Source organism: Eleutherodactylus coqui, chromosome 4 (assembly GCF_035609145.1).
Source record: "Eleutherodactylus coqui strain aEleCoq1 chromosome 4, aEleCoq1.hap1, whole genome shotgun sequence".
Classification (NCBI taxonomy): domain Eukaryota; kingdom Metazoa; phylum Chordata; class Amphibia; order Anura; family Eleutherodactylidae; genus Eleutherodactylus; species Eleutherodactylus coqui.
Genome location: NC_089840.1, coordinates 278812699 through 278831190, shown reverse-complemented (window position 1 = coordinate 278831190; position 18492 = coordinate 278812699). Strand labels below are relative to the sequence as shown.

Below are 18492 nucleotides of genomic sequence, written 5' to 3'. Positions count from 1 at the left end.
TGCTCACTCATCTCTAGTTCTTCTATTTATTTTGGATGTGTGTATATATATATATATATATATATATATATATATATATATATATATATATATATATATATATATATATATATAAAATGTATGATTTTGGTTTACAGGGCGCATACGGCGACGTTTTTTGTTGGCGTCGGCTTTGTGCTATTTTCTTTCTTATGTATGTGTTGTTGTTTTTTCTGGAATTTTGTTTTACTGATGTATGGAATTATGTTTTTTACTATCGATGTCACCCATGACATCATATAAGACCTCTGGGGGATATTCATTTTTTTTTTATTTGACACTTTCCACTGTAGCTGGGGCATCCATAGGAGCTCCAGTTACTGGGGAAAACAACCCATGTAGTGACAATAGTCACTGGGAGAGCTGGCCAGGGTCTAGTGTGACCCCCCCCAACCCCCCCCCCCCCCGGGCTCCCGATGTGAAAGTTACAGTTTACTTTCACTTTGAGTACACAGCGCTCATTGAGCACTGTGTACTTGGGGAAGCAGAAGGCAGAAAGGTTTAAAAACCCGTCCTGCTTTCTTCTCCGGGTTATCAGCTGTTACTAACAACTGATAACCCATCCTGCCTCTGATTGATTGCAATATACTTAAAGCGCCTCCGTAATTTTACATAATGCAGGCTTTAAGCCCAGGACCAGGCGCCGTAAATTTACAGTGCCTGGTCCTAAACAGGTTAAAAACCAACATAAGTTAAAATCACCTGATTTTTAACCTCCTAGTGCTCTTAGGGATTTCATCGGCTCATTAAGTCCTCGGTTCCCATCATGAATGTTGTGATGCCGTTTAGTCCCATTGAGTACATTTTTCTCTTAGTCTATTGTTCTTCTGTTACAGGAGTTACATACTTTTCAAAAATAATCAGGAAACAGAATATGATGTTGGTGAACATCGAGGTGAACAAGGGTCTGTGCCATCCAAACGCGTTCTCCATTCATCCTGATGTAACAGCACTATTGTCTAATAAGGCAGGCAAAGATTTCACAAAGTTCCCAGATATTTCGTACTTATGTACAAACAGACCAATGGGACTGAGTGGTGAGGGGCGTGAATACATTCCTGCGAATATGAGAAGATGAAGAGCTTCATCTGCAGAGAGGTGAGGTTTTTTCCTTATTTATTAAAATGCACAACATTTATCCTTTATTATTTTAGCCTTTTTTGTTTTTTAAATGGGTTTGTGTATGATGTTACTTTGTCTCTTCTCCCCATTCAGGGTCCTCGGCTGATATCTTCTATATCAGATAATATTCCTGATTGACCCGACAAGGATGGAGAGGAACCGGGACAAGATGGCGGAGAGTATATTCACCCTCACCCTAGAGATACTCTTCCAGCTTACAGGAGAGGTGAGAGATTCTGGGGATGACGTCACGTTCCATCATTCTTATCTATGTCAGTCTCTGTTCACATCTACGGCAGGGGATTTACTGCCGACTCATCATAAATGCCGGGAAAGTTTTGCAGCCAGTTGTGTAAAGTTATAGTAACTAAACGGACCTATTATAAGGCAATGGGGTTTTTTGGGTTTCATTGCTGTCTGTCATAGAACAGGATTTAGAACTCTGATAATTTTGCTATTCTGCCTCTATGATGGCGTAAAACAATGGAGTTGATGACTACAGAAGTTAGGAGAATCTTAATAAGAGATGGACATAACTGGAGACATGAAGGACTCTAGGAATATCTGCAGGGATATTTATGGATGTATCTCCCCATAAACAGGATTACACGGTAGTGAAGAAGACTTCTAGTGATGGCTGTCAGGCCCTGGTGTCTGATGGATGGGGAAGACCCCTGAGCCCAATCACAGGGCCTGCACCTCACCCCCTGATACTGGAGGAGATCAATGAGCAGAAGATCCTAGAACTCATGAACAAGATGATTGAGCTGCTGACTGGAGAGGTGACGCTGCTGGGAATGCTGAGACATTATACAGTAACGCTATGGCGGTATAACGTCTCTGGGTGATGACGGTATCATTGTGTTGTCAGGTTTCTATAAGGTGTCAGGACATCACTGTCTATTTCTCCATGGAGGAGTGGGAGTATTTAGAAGGACACAAGGATCTGTACAAGGACGCCATGATGGAGGACCACCAACCCTCTCTATCACCAGGTAATAGACAGGACTAAATCCACACGGCCTTTATTATTTGTATGTAGAGAATGAATTTAGTGGCTGTCTGTGTTTTCTGCAGGTAGATCCAGTAAGAGAACAGCAGCGGAGAGATGTCCCCGTCCTCTTCTTCCACAGGATGATCAGGTAGATGGAGAGAAGGTCTCATGAAATCTTCCCTCTGGTCTGTAGGACGGCTGGGAAGGTCTTGTGTTCAGTCTTATTATATGATTGATGCTTTTGTAATGAGAAAGCTGGAGATGGCAGGATTACAGCCGACCGCAGACATTAGATCTCTGCATCTTATCACTATTTTCTGGTTCTGGAGACTTCTGTTTGGAATAAAGAATAGAGATGAGTGAGCACACTCGTCAGAGCTTCATGCTCTTTCGAGCATTAGGGTACTCGAGATGCTCATTACTTGAGAGGAACACCACGCGGTACTTGAATCAATTGCATATCCTTCTCCGCATGTTTAGCGCCATTTTCTAGCCAATAGACATGCGGGATAGGCATTACCACTTCCTGCTGTGACGTGGCTGGGCCAATCAGGTGACCGCCGAGTACTTAAACTGGTCCCACCCGTGGCTCTCCTCAGACGCATGCTGGCAGAGGTTAGGGAAAGTGCTGCTGCTGATATAGGGAAAGTGTTAGAGCAGGATCCTGTCATCAAGAACCCCAATGCTCCTTCTTAGGGCTACTCTTCATAGGGTGCATTACTGTTGTGGCTGGCTGGGAGCAGTAGTGCACCAATTTTTGTATTAAGCATCTAGGCCTGTTCCCAGCCTTTCAGTAATAGCGTTCTCAGCCTGCAGTGCCGTACAATGAGCTCTCACCGTGAAACTGCACTCTAACATTTCCTAGCCAACTGCAAACGACTTCAGTTATACCGTTCTGTGTCTGCAGTGCATTAGACAGAGGTCTCACCGCTAAACAGTACTGTAATATTTCCTGGGCCACTGAGAGTATTTCAGCTCTGCCGCTGTGCAGAGCGTCTCACAATACCCTTTCCTTGGTGGGGTTGAGCTAGCCGCAGTTACCAGCACTATCCACTGGCTTTAGAGTCTTCTCCCACTCCATACAGCCTCTATTATCTACAAGTCTCTGCGAGCGGTGAATTACCCCTAGGTATCAGCGCAAGACAGCGGGTTAATTTTTTCAAGTCACAGCATAGAGCCTCCGCTATCTACAAGTCTCTGTGTGCGGTGAATTAACCACAGTTGTCAGTGCTGTACAGTGGGGAAATTTATTTGGGCCCTGCTCTATTCTTAATCCGCCATGATGAGGAGTAAGGTAAGGGTCGAGGATGCGGGCGTCCAAGTGAGGATGTGGGCACAGGCCGAGTTCCTGGGCGTGGTGAATCACAGCCGGCTGCTGCAGGATTAGGAGAGAGGCAAGTTTCTGGGCTCCCCAGCTTCATATCACAATTTATGGGTCCGCGTGGTAGACCTTTATTACAAACAGAGCAGTGCAAGCAGGTTCTGTCGTGGATGGCAGAAAACGCCTCCAGCAATGTATCGACCACCCAGTCTTCTACGCAGTCCACTACTCCTGGCCTAGGGACTGCAACTCTGAATCCTCTGGTTGCTGCTCCTCCTTCCTCCCAACCTCCTCACTCCATGAAAATGACATATTCTGAGCAGGCAGACTCCCAGGAACTGTTCTTGGGTCCCTGCCATGAGTGGGAAAAAATGTCGTGACCGATATTACAAGCACAAATGTGCGATCTGGTCCTGTCGTGGATCGCGAATAAGGCATCCAGCAATTTATCCAACATCCAGTCTTCCACGCAGTCAACTCCTACTGGCCTAGGAACTGGACCTCTGAATACTCAGGCTGCTCCTCCTTCTTTCAGCCTGGTCACTCTAAGAAAAGGAGAGATTCTTAACAGGTAGACTCCCAGGAACTGTTCTCAGGTCCCTGCCCTGAGTCGGAAAAAATGGTCCCTTACTCACCTGAGGAGTTTGTCGTGACCGATGCCCAACATTTGGAAATTTCCCAGAGTCCGGGTGATGAGGCTGGGGACTTCCGGCAACTGTCTCAAGAGCTTTTTGTGGATGAGGATGATAAGACACAGTTGTCTGTCAGTGAGGTAGTAGTAAGGGAAGTAAGTCCAAGGGAAGAGCGCACAGAGGATTCAGAGAAAGAGCTGCTGGACGATGAGGTGACTGATCTCATCTGGTTTGCTAAGCCTACTGAGGACAGGGCTTCAGAAGGGGATGCAAGTGCAGCAGCAGGACAGGTTGGAAGAGGCAGGGGAGTGGCCAGGGGTAGAGGCAGGGCCACAGTGAAGAATCCCCCAACTGTTTCCCAAAGCACCCCCTCGCGACAAGCCTTCGTGCAGAGGGCTAGGTGTTTAAAGGTGTGGATGTTTTTTAGTGAGAGCATGGACAACCAACGAATAGTGGTGTGCAAGCTGTGTCCCACCAAGATCAGCCGGGGAGCCACCACTACCAGCCTCACCACCACCAGCATGCACAGGCATATGATGGCCAAGCACCCCGCAAGGTAGGACAAAGGCCATTCACCGCCTCCGGGTCACACCACTGCCTCTTCCTCTGTGCCCCAACCTGCCACACAGATCCAATCCCCCTCCCAGGACACAGGCACGAGCGCCTCCCGGCCTGCACCCATGCCCTCAACTCCACCATCCTCCACTACATCCCGCAATGTCTCTCAGCGCAGTGTTCAGCTGTCGCTAACACAAGCGTTGGAGCGAAAGCGCAAATACGCCGCCACCCACCCACACACACAAGCTTTAAACGTGCACATTGCCAAATTAATCAGCCTAGAGATGCTGACATACAGGCTTGTGGAAATGGAGGCTTTCAAAAACATGATGGCGGCGACGGTCGCGCGCTACTCGGTCCCCAGTCGCCACTATTTTTCCCGGTGTGCCGTCCCAGCCCTACACCAGCACGTCTCCCGCAACATAAATCGTGCCCTTACTAACGCGGTTACTGGGAAGGTCCACTTAACCACGGACACATGGACAAGTACTGACAGGCAGGGCCACTATATCTCCCTGACGGCACATTGGGTGAACTTGGTGGAGGCTGGGACTGAGTCAGAGCCTGGGACCGCTCACGTCCTACCCACACCCAGAATAGCGGGTCCTACCTCGGTTCTGGTATCAGCGGCGTTTTATGCAACCTCCTTCAAACCCTCCACCTCCTCTGCCACCTCCACCTCTCAATTAAGAAGTGTGAGTACGTCGCCAGCAGTCGGTAGCGAGCAGCGCGGCAGCATAGCGGTGGGCAAGCGGCAGCAAGCAGTGCTGAAACTAATCAGCTTAGGTGGCAAGAGGCACACAGCCCCCGAGCTGCTGCAGGGTCTGACAGAGCAGACCAACCTCTGGCTTTCACCACTGAGCCTCCAGTGTGACAACGGCCGTAACCTGGTGGCTGCTCTGGAGCTCGGCAGCCTCACACACGTGCCATGCCTGGCCAACGTCTTCAATCTAGTGGTTCAGCGCTTTCTTAAAAACTACCCCAATTTTTCTGAGCTCCTCGGCAAGGTGCATCGTGTGTGCGCACATTTCCGCAAGTCAACCACGGACGCTGTCACCCTGAGGACCCTGCAACGTCTGTTTCAGCTGCCATAGCACCGACTGCTGTGTGATGTGCCCACACGCTGGAATTCTACGCTGCACAGGTTGGCCAGACTGTACGAGCAGCGTAGAGCAATAGTGGAATACCAGCTGCAACATAGGCGGTGGAGTGGTAGTCAGCCTCCGCAATTCTTTACTGAGGAGTGGGCATGGATGGCAGATATCTGCCAGGTCCTCGGAAACTTAGAGGAGTCCACCCAGATGGTGAGCAGCGATGCGGCAATCATTAGCGTTACCATTCTGCTGCTTTGCCTGCTGAGAAGTTCGCTGCTAAGCATAAGGCCGACGCTTTGCGGTCGGTACAGGAGATGGGGCATGACAGTATGTCGCTTGATAGCCAAACCACCCTCATGTCTATATCTCAGCGCGTTTTTGAGGAGGAGGAGGAGAGGGGGAAGAGACAGCTGCTTGCCTCTCATCTGTTCAGCATGTATGGGCTGAAGAGGAGGAGGAGGAGGATCCTGAAAGTCATCTTCCTAGTGAGGACAGCAATGTGTTGCGCACTGGTACCCTGGCACACATGACTGACTTCATGTTAGGCTGCCTTTCCTGTGACCCTTGCGTTAGACGCATTATGGGTGTACACTCTTCTTGACCCATGGTATAAGTAGAACCTTTCCACTCTCATTCCCGAAGAGGAATGGGAAAAACACTCTCCAAGGCCTTTGCCAGCTTTATGGCTCCCCAGCAAGACTGTGTCACCACTCCCCAGTCAAGGCTGAGTCGGGGGGAGCACTGTAAAAAGATAGTGAGGGAATATGTAGCCGATCGTACCACCGTCCTCTGTGATGCCTCTGCTCCATACAACTATTGGGTGTCAAAGCTGGACACGTGGCAAGAACTTGCGCTGTACGCCCTGGAGGTGCTGGCCTGCCCTGCCGCTAGCGTCTTGTCATAGAGGGTGTTTAGTGCAGCTGGAGGAATCATCACGTATAAGTGTACCCGCCTGTCAACTGCCAGTGCCGACATGCTTACACTTATAAAGATGAACAAAGGCTGGATTTCCCCAGACTTCTCTTCTCCACTGGCGGAAAGCAGCAGAACCTAATGATTCTTATCACTGCAACAGGAGAAAAATGCATCCTCTATCACCATAAAAAAAGGGGGAATTAGCTTTGTCAATCACTCTTGGATATTATTACTCCTACTCCTCCTCCTAAAACAGCATGTCGTCATGCTGAACTGACAATTTTTCTGCGGCCCAAAAGGCTCTGCTTACAATTTTTTTTACAATTTTTCAACGTTTCAAAAGTATTAATACTTTAACCGACACCAATTTTTTCACAGGGCTGCCTCCAGGCTCTGTTACACATTAAGCAACAGCGAGCTGTATCTTTAAAAAATGTTTATGGGTTTCACCTGCCCTCGCGGTTGAGCAATTTTTCAGGGGTGCACTTGTACTCTTGGTACACCAATTTTCTGGCCCTCGCCTATACTGTTATCTAACTAATTTTTCTGGCCTTCATGTACACTCTTGGTAACCAAATTTTTTCAGGGGTTCGCCTATACTCCTGCTACAGAAATGTTACTGGGGTCCGCCTATACTTTTGCTTCAGAAATGTTACTGTGGTCCGCCTATGCAGGTTCTACTGAATGGTTTGAGGGGTTCACCTATACTTTTGCTACAGAAATGTTACTGGGGCCCGCTCATAGTTTTGCTTCAGAAATGTTACTGTGGTCCACCTATGCAGGTTCTACTGAATGGTTTGAGGGGTTCACCTATATACTTGCTACAGAAATGTTACTGGGGTCTGCCTATACCTTTTCTACTGAATAGTTTGAGGGGTTTGCCTATACTCTTGCTACGGAAATGTTACTGGGGTCCGCCTATACTCTTGGTACACCAATGTTTCAGGGGTTCGCCTACACTCTTGATACAGAAATGTTACAGGGGTCTGCCTATACTTTGGCTACTGACATGTTACTGTGGTCTGACTATACTTTGGCTACTGAAATGTTACTGGGGTCTGCCTATACCTTTTCTACTGAATGGTTTGAGGGGTTCGCCTATACTCTTGCTACAGAAATGTTACTGGGGTCCGCCTATCCTTTGGCTACTGAAATGTTACTGGGGTCTGCCTATACCTTTTCTACTGAATGGTTTGAGGGGTTCACCTATACTCTTGCTGCAGAAATGTTACTGGGGTCCGCCTATACTCTTGCTGCAGAAATGTTTCAGGGGTTCGCCTATACTCTTGCTGCAGAAATGTTTCAGGGGTTCGCCTACACTCTTGCTACAGAAACGTTACAGGGGTCTGCCTATACTTTTGCTACAGAAATGTTACAGGGGTCCACCTATGCAGTTTCTACTCAATGGTTTGAGGGGTTCACCTATACTTTTGCTACAGAAATGTTACTGGGGTTCACCTATATTCTTGCTACAGTAATGTTACTGGGGTCTACCTATACTTTGGCTACTGACATGTTACTGGGGTCTGCCTATACCTTTTCTACTAAAAGGTTTGAGAGGTTCGCCTATACTCTTGCTACAGAAATGTTACAGGGGTCTGCCTATACTTTTACTACAGAAATGTTACTGGGGTCCGCCTATAGTTTGGCTACTGAAATATTACTGGGGTCTGCCTATTCCTTTTCTACTGAATGGTTTGAGGGGTTCGCCTATACTCTTGCTACAGAAATGTTACTGGGGTCCGCGTATACTCTTGCTACAGAAATTTTACTGGGGCCTGCCTATACTGTTGCTACAGAAATGTTACTCGGGTCCACGTATACTTTTACTACAGAAATGTTACTGGGGTCCGCCCATATTTTGGCTACTGAAATGTAGCTGGGGTCTGCCTATACCTTTTCTACTGAATGGTTTGAGGGGTTCGCCTATACTCTTGCTACAGAAATGTTACAGGGGTTCGCCTATACTCTTGCTACAGAAATGTTACAGGGGTTCGCCTATACGTTTGCTACAGAAATGTTACTGGAGTCCGCCTATCCTTTGGCTAGTGAAATGTTACTGGGGTCTGACTATACCTTTTCTACTGAATGGTTTGAGGGGTTCGCCTATACTCTTGCCACAGAAATGTTACTGGGGTCTGCCTATACTTTTGCTACAGAAATGTTACTGGGGTCCGCCTATACCTTTGCTACTGAAATATTACTGGGGTCTGCCTATGCAGTTTCTACTGAATAGTTTAGGGGTCCTCCTATACTATTGCTACAGAAATGTTGCTGGGGTCCGCGTATACTCTTGCTACAGAAATGTTACTGGGGTCTGCCTATACTGTTGCTACAGAAATGTTACTCGGGTCTGCGTATACTCTTGCTACAGAAATGTTACTGGGGTCCGCCTATACTTTGGCTACTGAAATGTTACTGGGGTCTGACTATACTTTGGCTACTGAAATGTTACTGCGGTCTGACTATACTTTGGCTACTGACATGTTACTGGGGTCTGCCTATACTTTTGCTACAGAAATGTTACTGGGGTCCGCCTATACTATTGCTACAGAAATGTTACTGGGGTCCGCGTATACTCTTGCTACAGAAATGTTACTGGGGTCTGCCTATACTGTTGCTACAGAAATGTTACTCGGGTCTGCGTATACTCTTGCTACAGAAATGTTACTGGGGTCCGCCTATACTTTGGCTACTGAAATGTTACTGCGGTCTGACTATACTTTGGCTACTGACATGCTACTGGGGTCTGACTATACTTTGGCTACTGACATGTTGCTGGGGTTTGACTATACTTTGGCTACTGACATGTTACTGGGTTCCGCCTTTACTTTGGCTACTGAAATGTTACTGGGGTCTGCCTATACCTTTTCTACTGAATGGTTGGTTTGAGGGGTTCACCTATACTCTTGCTACAGAAATGTCACTGGGGTCTGCCTATACTTTTACTACAGAAATGTTACTTGGGTCCGCCTATACTTTTGCTACAAGATCAAAAAACACAACCCACGGCACTCACAGAACCCCCACCCCCCCCCCCCCCCGCAGTAAAAATTACTTATAGGGGGCGGAGACAGAAAAGGACCACAACAGGTCCGCAAAAATGCAAAGCCAACATCAGGGCTATGGACATATGCCCCTTTAAATATATGGAGAAAAAATAAGAAAGAAGTGGCAGCATAGGATGATACAAGTGAAAAAACTTCTTTAGTTAAAGGAACATTTTTATTGTTTTATAGTTGTTTGCTACAGAAATGTTACTGGGGTCTGCCTATACCTTTGCTACTGAAATACTACTGGGGTCCGCCTATGCTCTTGGTACACCAATGTTTCAGGGGTTTGCCTATACTCTTGCTACAGAAATGTTACAGGGGTCTGCCTATGCAGTTTCTACTGAATAGTTTAGGGGTTCGCCTATACTATTGCTACAGAAATGTTACTGGGGTCCGCGTATACTCTTGCTACAGAAATGTTACTGGGGTCTGCCTATACTGTTGCTACAGAAATGTTACTGGGGTCCGCCTATACTTTGGCTACTGAAATGTTACTGGGGTCTGACTATACTTTCGCTACTGAAATGTTACTGCGGTCTGACTATACTTTGGCTACTGACATGTTACTGGGGTCTGACTATACTTTGGCTACTGACATGTTACTGGGGTTTGACTATACTTTGGCTACTGACATGTTACTGGGGTCCGCCTTTACTTTGGCTACTGAAATGTTACTGGGGTCTGCCTATACCTTTTCTACTGAATGGTTGGTTTGAGGGGTTCGCCTATACTCTTGCTACAGAAATGTTACTGGGGTCTGCCTATACTCTTGCTATAGAAATGTTACTGGTGTCCGCCTATACTTTTGCTACAGGAATGTTACTGGGGTCTGCCTACTTTTCTACTGAATGGTTTGAGGGGTTCGCCTATACTCTTGCTACAGAAATGTTACTGGGGTCTGCCTATGCTGTGCGTGCACAAAGATTTCCCATCGCGGTGTTTTACCTATCTGGCACAAATACACTGACTGACTTGGGAAGAAATGTGGGCCGAGGCCGAGGTCCTAGGCGGGGTGAAACTCTGCCATGTTTGGGCACTTTGATTTCTTCCAGTGTAATACCATCTTTGTGCACCCACAGCATAGGCGAGCCCAAGGAACTCAAAGACTTCCCATTGCCGTGTTCAGCTATCTGACACCTACACAGAATGAAGTGTGTGGGGACCCATGGATTTCCCATAGCTATTTAACTCACGGCACCTTGGGTCACACAAGGTGGAGGCTGGGACCGAGCCTGATCCAGGGCCCGCTCACATACTTTCCACACAGAGTATTGCGGGTCCTACCTCGGTCATGGTTTCTCTGCCTTATTATGCCACCTCCTCCTGCCTGTGGTCTGGGGATCAGCGCTGGGCAACATGTATTTACTCTCGTGTTACCACAGTTATCTGAGACACTGGTTTGGGCCAAACAAAAGAAGCGTTACTGCATTAATAAGACGTTCACAGCTGCGCAAGCATCAGTGTCCGCTTTATGCCCACGATTAATGAGGGTGTGAGCTGAGGCCGAGGTCCTTGGCAGGGTGAAACTGCCATGTTTGGGCACTCTTATTTCTTTATGTGTAATACTTTCCTTGGGTTCTAGGTGCTCGCCTATGCTGTGGGTACACAAAGACTTCCAATTGCTGTGCTTTACTGGTCTGGCACAAATACACTGACTCACTAGGGTAGAAATATGGGTCAAGGTCCTTGGCGGGGTGAAACTCTGCCATGTTTGAGCTCTCTGATTTCTTCCTGTGTAATACCATCTTTGTGCACTGACGGCATAGGCGAGCCCAAGGAACTCAAAGACTTCCCTTTGCGGTGTTGAGCTATCTGACACCTACACAGAATAAATTGTGTGGGGACACATGGATTTCCCATCGCTATGTAACTCGTGGCACCTTGGGTCACACAAGGTGAGGCTGGGTTCGAGCCTGGCCCTGGGCCCGCTCACGTGCTTTCTACACAGAGTATTGCTGCATTGTGGATATGTGCAGAAGTGCTGGCACCTGAGTCCCCTTTATACCCAGGTTTGCGGCTCCTGACAATTTTGTGACGGAGGTGGCACGGGATTGGAATGATGATCGTACATCAATTTATCATCAATTCTCAACAGCATTGTGGGCTATCGCCCACACTTTCAAAGAAGGTTGCTGCCTGTCCCTGACAACCCTCTGCAGTGTGTGCCTACGGTTCCTCCTCATCCAGTAGGCACTTATAAATACACATGAGAGAGGTGTGGCTATGAAGCGAGCGTGTGGCATGAGGGCAGCTGAATGCTGCGCATGGAAACTTTTGTGTGCGCTGTGGACGCAGGGTCATGTGGGGGGGTTGGACAGCAATGCCATCATGTAACGCAGGAGAATAGGCAGCGGTGTCACCCGCAGGCAGTGATTGTCCTTGGTTGCATGTAGTGTGGTGCTTAGCTAAGATGTGCCAGCGCGTGTGCCTTGCTAATGAGGGTTTGTCCGAAATAAATTGTTGGGGGGGTGACGCCAGACTCTTGCCCCCATTTTGGCTTAATAGTGGGACCTGGGAGCCTCAGATGCTGCCCCTGCTCTTCACTATCCGTTTCTGTGGTGTTTCCATGGCTTTCTGATGTTTTCTGGTGTTTGACAAGTAATTAGCTATGCGGAGCATCGGTCCTATACAAAAATGCTTGAGTCTCCCATTGACTTCAATGGGGTTCGTTACTGGAAACGAAGTCTCGAGCATTACGAAAAGTTCGACTCGAGCAACGAGCACCCGAGCATTTTGGTGCTCGCTTATCTCTAATAAAGAAGCAAGAGGTTGGAGTTATACAGGAGACCTGCAGCTATTTGGCCCAGATCACTACTGCTGTCATGTCATTCCGGCTCCTCATACTAATTAATGACTTTTTCTGGCCATATAAAACCTTCCACTCGACTTCTCCAACTGTGTGATCACTTTTACAATATTTCTTTCACAGCTTGTGAATCCGGATGAAGATCTGCTCCATACTGATGCCACAGAGACACATGTGAGGGGGGATCAGCCGTGTAAGGAGGAGATTCCTACAGATGACCCCCCAGGTGAGACTGCATGTAGAGAAGAAACAGATACGATGTCAGCAGCACAATCTAAAGCACTTTAGCAGTGAAGCAACAAATGCATAATCACCTGGAACCAGAATCCATGGATCCAAAGTAGCATCATAGAAGGAAGGCGTTTACAATCACAGCGCAGCTTTCATGTTACCTCAGCAGTATAAGAAAGAGCAACCAATCACAGCACAGCTTTCATGTTACCCTCGGCAGTATAAGAAATAGCAACCAATCACAGCGCAGCTTTCATGTGACCTGAGCAGTATAAGAAAAAGCAACCAATCACAGCACAGCTTTCATGTTTCCCTCAGCAGTATAAGAAAGAAAAAACAATCACAGCACAGCTTTCATGTTCCCTCAGCAGTATAAGGAATAGCAACTAATCACAGCGCAGCTTTCATGCTACCTCAGCAGTATAATATATAGCAACCAATTATAGTGCAGCTTTCATTTTATCCTCATCGGTATAAGAAATAGCAACCAATCACAGCACAACTTTCATTTTACCTCAGCAGCATAAGAAATAGCAACTTATCACAGCTCCTCTTTCATTTTACCTCAGCAGTGTAAGAAATAGCTACCAATCACAGCGCAGCTTTCATGTGACCTGAGTAGTATAAGAAATAGCAAAAAATCATGGCGCAGCTTTCATGTTACCTCAGCAGTATAAGAAAGAGCAACCAATCACAGCACAGCTTTCATGTTACCTCAGCAGTATTAGGAATAGCAACCAATCACAGCGCAGCTTTCATTTTTACCTCAGCAGCATAAGACATAGCAACCAATCACAGAACAGCTTTCATTTTACCTCAGCAGCATAAGACATAGCAACCAATTACAGTGCAGGTTTCATTTTACCTCAGCAGTATAAGAAATAGCAACCAATCACAGTGCAGCTTTTATGTTACCTCAGCGGTATAAGAAATAGCAGCCAATCACAGTACAGATTTCAGTATACCTTAGCAGTATAAGAAATAGCAACCAATAACATCGCAGCTTTCAGGTTACCTTAGTAGTATAAGGAATAGCAACAAATCACCGCGCAGCTTTCATGTTACCTCAGCAGTATAAGAAATGGCAACCAATCACAGCACAGCTTTCATGTTACCTCAGCAATATAAGGAATAGCAAACAAACACAGCGAAGCTTTCATGTAACCTCAGCACTATAGGAAATAGCAACCAATCCCAGTGCAGCTTTCCTGTCACCTCAGCAGTATAAGAAATGGCAACCAATCACAACGCAGCTTTCATGTGACCTGAGCAGTATAAGAAATAGCAACCAATCACAGCGCAGCTTTCATGTTACCTCAGCAGTATAAGAAATAGCAACCAATCACAGCGCAGCTTTCATGTTACCTCAGCAGTATAAGAAAAAGCAACCAATCAGAGTGCAGCTTTCATGTGACCTGAGCAGTATAAGAAATAGCAACCAATCACAGCACAGCTTTCATTTTACCTCAGCATTCTCAATATCTAGCAATTGTTTTGCGAAACGTTCGGCGGATGCATCATTTTGTAGTTGAACACTCATCTGTGTGAACGCTCGCCTGTTTCTGAAGCTCGTAATGCCTTTTGCTTTCGTGCTTGAGATGGAAATCGAACAATCTACGTCTGGGGGGCATAACTGTCAACAATGTTTGCACGTGTGATACCTATCATAGGATAGTTGTACTATGCCAGTAATCTTCCCAGGAGTGTACTCAGCAACTTCCTAAAGTTTCATGGCGATCGGATGAATGGTGTAGTAGTGCAAAAAGGACAGACAGACAGACAGACAGACACGCATACATTCAATTTTATATATAGATTAAAAAAAAAAGAAGAAACCTCTCACTCTGCTTCTTCTCATAATATGTAGAGAAGATCTGTCTTTATGTTCATGCCTTTGGGGCTTCTAGTAACGAGGGTTAGTAATTAAGGTGATATTTTTTAAGTTGATATTATTTTCAATAACGCAACTGGAAAACTGATGTAACACTTCTTTTTCTTTTTCGCATATGGCAATCACGTTGTCAATAAAGCGTCCGTACCACACCATGCAGCTCTGCCGGGGATTCTCATCACAGTAGATATACTCGGACTCCCACCAGCTCATCGTTAGGTTCGCTATTGTAGGAGAAAATCGGGAGCCCATTGGGCCTCCCAATAGCTGTGAAAGATACATGCGACTGTGAAATAAGTAAAAAGGGTTAAAGAGTTATAAGAAAAGAAGCAAAGCAAGAGGATGAAATATTATGAAACCATGAAGCACTAATGGCATGAGGTCATATATAGAACCCAATAATATTTAAGGGAAACCAACGGCAGTAAAACTCAGGGAACAAAAGGGTTAATATGCCGTTGAAATCCCGAATAACAAGAAGGGGTTAAAAATCAGGTGTTTTAATGAGTAAATGTTCTTAAGGAAACAGGATGTGAGGCTGAGATGAGGTGAACAAGGTTCCATGTTATTGGATCGCGTTCTCCAGTTTCTGTCATCCGGATGTATTAACCCCTTCTGTACACTAATAAAGCTGGAAGAATTTTTTCATAAGACCGGGTTACTGAAATTTTCATTTGTGCATAAATTATTGTGTCTAATATTAATGAGAAAACCAATTTTATTAATTGAATTCTGCTGCTTACCTAATAAATATGTACAGATTTTATATATAGAGATGTAATAAAATATCAGTATAATTATAATGTTCTAATCAAAAATAACAAAATCTGTTTTATTCTTGGCAGATGACGACACCGGGAGATCAGAGGGACATCTGATATCAACAGGTTGTAAAGTGGAAGATCATGGTTTCATACAAGATACATATGAAGAGCCAGCCCTTATCCCTGATATACCCTCAGCCCTTCACAGCAAAAATCTATCAGCAGATTCTTCTAAACAGGTTCCATCTTCTGATTCATTACAGAATGTTAAACAGAGTAAAATTTATACAGAAGATATTCTTGTTACACATCAGATAATTCACACAGGGGAGAGGGCATTTTCATGTTCAGAATGTGGGAAATCTTTTAATCATAAATCACATCTTGTTAGACATCAGAGAATTCACACAGGGGAAAGACCATTTTCATGTTCAGAATGTGGGAAATCTTTTAGTGATAAATCAGATCTCATTAGACATCAGAGAATTCACACAGGGGAGAAATTATTCTTATGTACAGAATGTGGGAAAGGTTTTAAAAATAAAACAAAGCTTGTTACACATCAGAGAATTCACACAAGGGAAAAACCATTTTCATGTTTGGAATGTGGGAAAGCTTTTGGTCATAAAGCAGTTCTCAATGGACATCAGCGAATTCACACAGGGGAGGAACCAGGTTTATGTTCAGAATGTGGGAAAAGTTTTAAGCATAAATCACACCTGGTTACTCCTCCGAGAAATTGTACAGGGGAGAAGCCCTATTCATGTTCAGAATGTGGAAAATATTTTAAGTATAAATCACATCTTGTTGCACATCATCGAAATCACACAGGGGAGAGGCCATTTTCATGTTCAGAATGTGGAAAGTATTTTAAGTATAAAGCACATCTTGTTGAACATCTTCAAATTCACATAGGGGAGAAGCCATTTTCATGTTCAGAATGTGGAAAATGTTTTAATCGTAAATCACATCTTGTTAGACATCACAGAATTCACACGGGGGAGAAGCCATTTTTATGTTCAGAATGTGGGAAAGTTTTTAGTGATAAATCAGATCTCATTAAACATCAGAGACGTCACATAGGGGAGGAACGATGACTATGTTCAAAATGTGGGAAAGGTTTTAAGAGTAAATCACAACTTGTTACACATCAGACAATTCACACTGGGGAGAAGTCATTTTGATGTTCAGAATGTGAGAAATCCTTTAATCACAGATCAAATCTCGTTAAACATCAGAGAATTCACACAAAGGAAGAAGCCATTTTTATAACATTGGAAATGTTTTATTGCTTTTACAAATTTTCCATTACATTATATGGTGTATTAACCCCTTCCTAATATAAGCACCTCTTCATACATGACAGGTATTTACTGTCCTTATCATTTGAAACTAGCCAGCAATACGAGATGTTTGCACCTGTTACCCATTTAAATATTGCTACCCTGATAAGGAATGAGATGTCCCAAGCATTCTCCCACAATGAGATGGCAAAGTGCCGTCCAGGTGTCATGGATGGCTGGGGCCCTCTAAAGATCTCTAGGTCTGTCATACAGGTTTGCTTTTTAAGGCATGACTGTGGGACGATTGTATAAACTAAATGATCTCAAGCTCAAGTGTCCTATGGTGACTTAATGAAGTAATAATAAGGGAAAAAGATTTTAACTATTACAAAAAGTTAAAGCCCCTTTTTCCAATTGTCGCATCAAATAATAAAAAGTAACTACCCTTAAAAGCTGGTTTTCCTCCATCCTTAGAAGTTGATTAATATGTCACATTATTAATTCCACAAGGTGAAGGTTATCTGACAGAAATATGCAAATGCACTTTTTTGGTTTCCCTGTCTCCAAGAAAAAAAATAAATGTAAAGCGATTAAAAAGTTGTATGTACCTTATAAATGGTACCAATAAAAACTACACATCAGGGCTCTTTCACTTGGACATAGGCATTTTTACGTGCGCCATAAAATGTGTGAAGGGGCGCACAATTCTAACGTTTGTGCACCTTTCAGATTTCATGGGCATGGCGCAGATACGCTGAGGCCGCCATGCCGCTGCCCTTCCCTTTACCTTGCCGGCTCACCTCCTCTCTCCTCCCCTCTGGCTGTTTGCAATTGGAGGGGCGGGGCTAAGCTGCCGCCCCTTGTCCGCTGACAGCAATGGGAGGAGGCGGAGCTTAGCCCCGCCAACTCCTATTGTAAACAACCAGAGGGGAGAAGAGAAGGGGGAGGGAGTTTAGTAGTCACGCTGCTAAACTCCTTCCCACCTCCCTTCTCCGGCCATTGTCATTGGCTCCCACTGCAGAAATACGACCACATGATCTGATGCATTGGAATCCAATGCCTCAGATTGTAGCGTATGCCAAACGGCCATGAAAACGGCGGCCGATATACGCTCACGTGAAAAAGCTCTCGTCCTGTAAAAGAAAATAGCCTTCACACAGCTGCATCAATGAAAGACTAAAAAAGGGGTCAAAAGTTGGCGACAAAAGGGCAATTTTTTACTTTATGTAGCACCGCATAAAAAAAATTCCACATAAATTTGGCATCGCCGTAATCAAAGTGCTCCAGGGAATAAAGATAACACGTCACTTTTACAAGTCTGTAAACACCTTATTAGGACACTTCCTATTCTTCTCCACCATATATATGTGTGTGTGTGTGTGTGTGTGTGTGTGTGTGTGTGTGTGTGTGTGAAAGCCCTCACTGACTGACTCGCCACTAATTCTCTAACTTCCCAATGTCGTACAAACATGAATTTTGACAGGAGCATTCTTTAGGTCCCAAATAAGAAAAGTAAAGGGGTCACAACTTGATTGTTCAATGCTAAGTGCAAAAGTATTGGCACCCCTATGTAATGTACCAAATCTAATCCTCTAGCTTTCCGGTGTCGTACAAACATGAAATTTTTAGGTCCTAAATAGGAAAAGTAAAGGGGTCACAACTCGAATATTAAATGCTAATTGCAAAAGTATTGGCACCCCTGTGTAATGTAACTTCCCAGTGACGTATAAACATGAAATTTGGCCCAACCATTCTTTAGGTCCTAAATAGGAAAAGTAAAGGGGTCACA

General features: G+C 45.1%; 1 protein-coding gene across 1 annotated transcript in view; it reads left to right on the top strand.

Annotated features, from left to right (window-relative positions):
- Positions 1 to 874: 874 nt before the first annotated feature.
- Positions 875 to 18492, top strand: part of LOC136626723 (zinc finger protein 850-like) — a 158991-nt gene continuing 141373 nt past the window's right edge. The window contains exons 1-5 of the mRNA XM_066601730.1: positions 875 to 1137; positions 1255 to 1387; positions 1764 to 1943; positions 2033 to 2156; positions 2239 to 2303. Coding sequence (XP_066457827.1) covers positions 1310 to 1387; positions 1764 to 1943; positions 2033 to 2156; positions 2239 to 2303 — 447 coding nt within the window. The 5' untranslated portion in view covers positions 875 to 1137; positions 1255 to 1309. The remainder of the gene's footprint in view (positions 1138 to 1254; positions 1388 to 1763; positions 1944 to 2032; positions 2157 to 2238; positions 2304 to 18492) is intronic.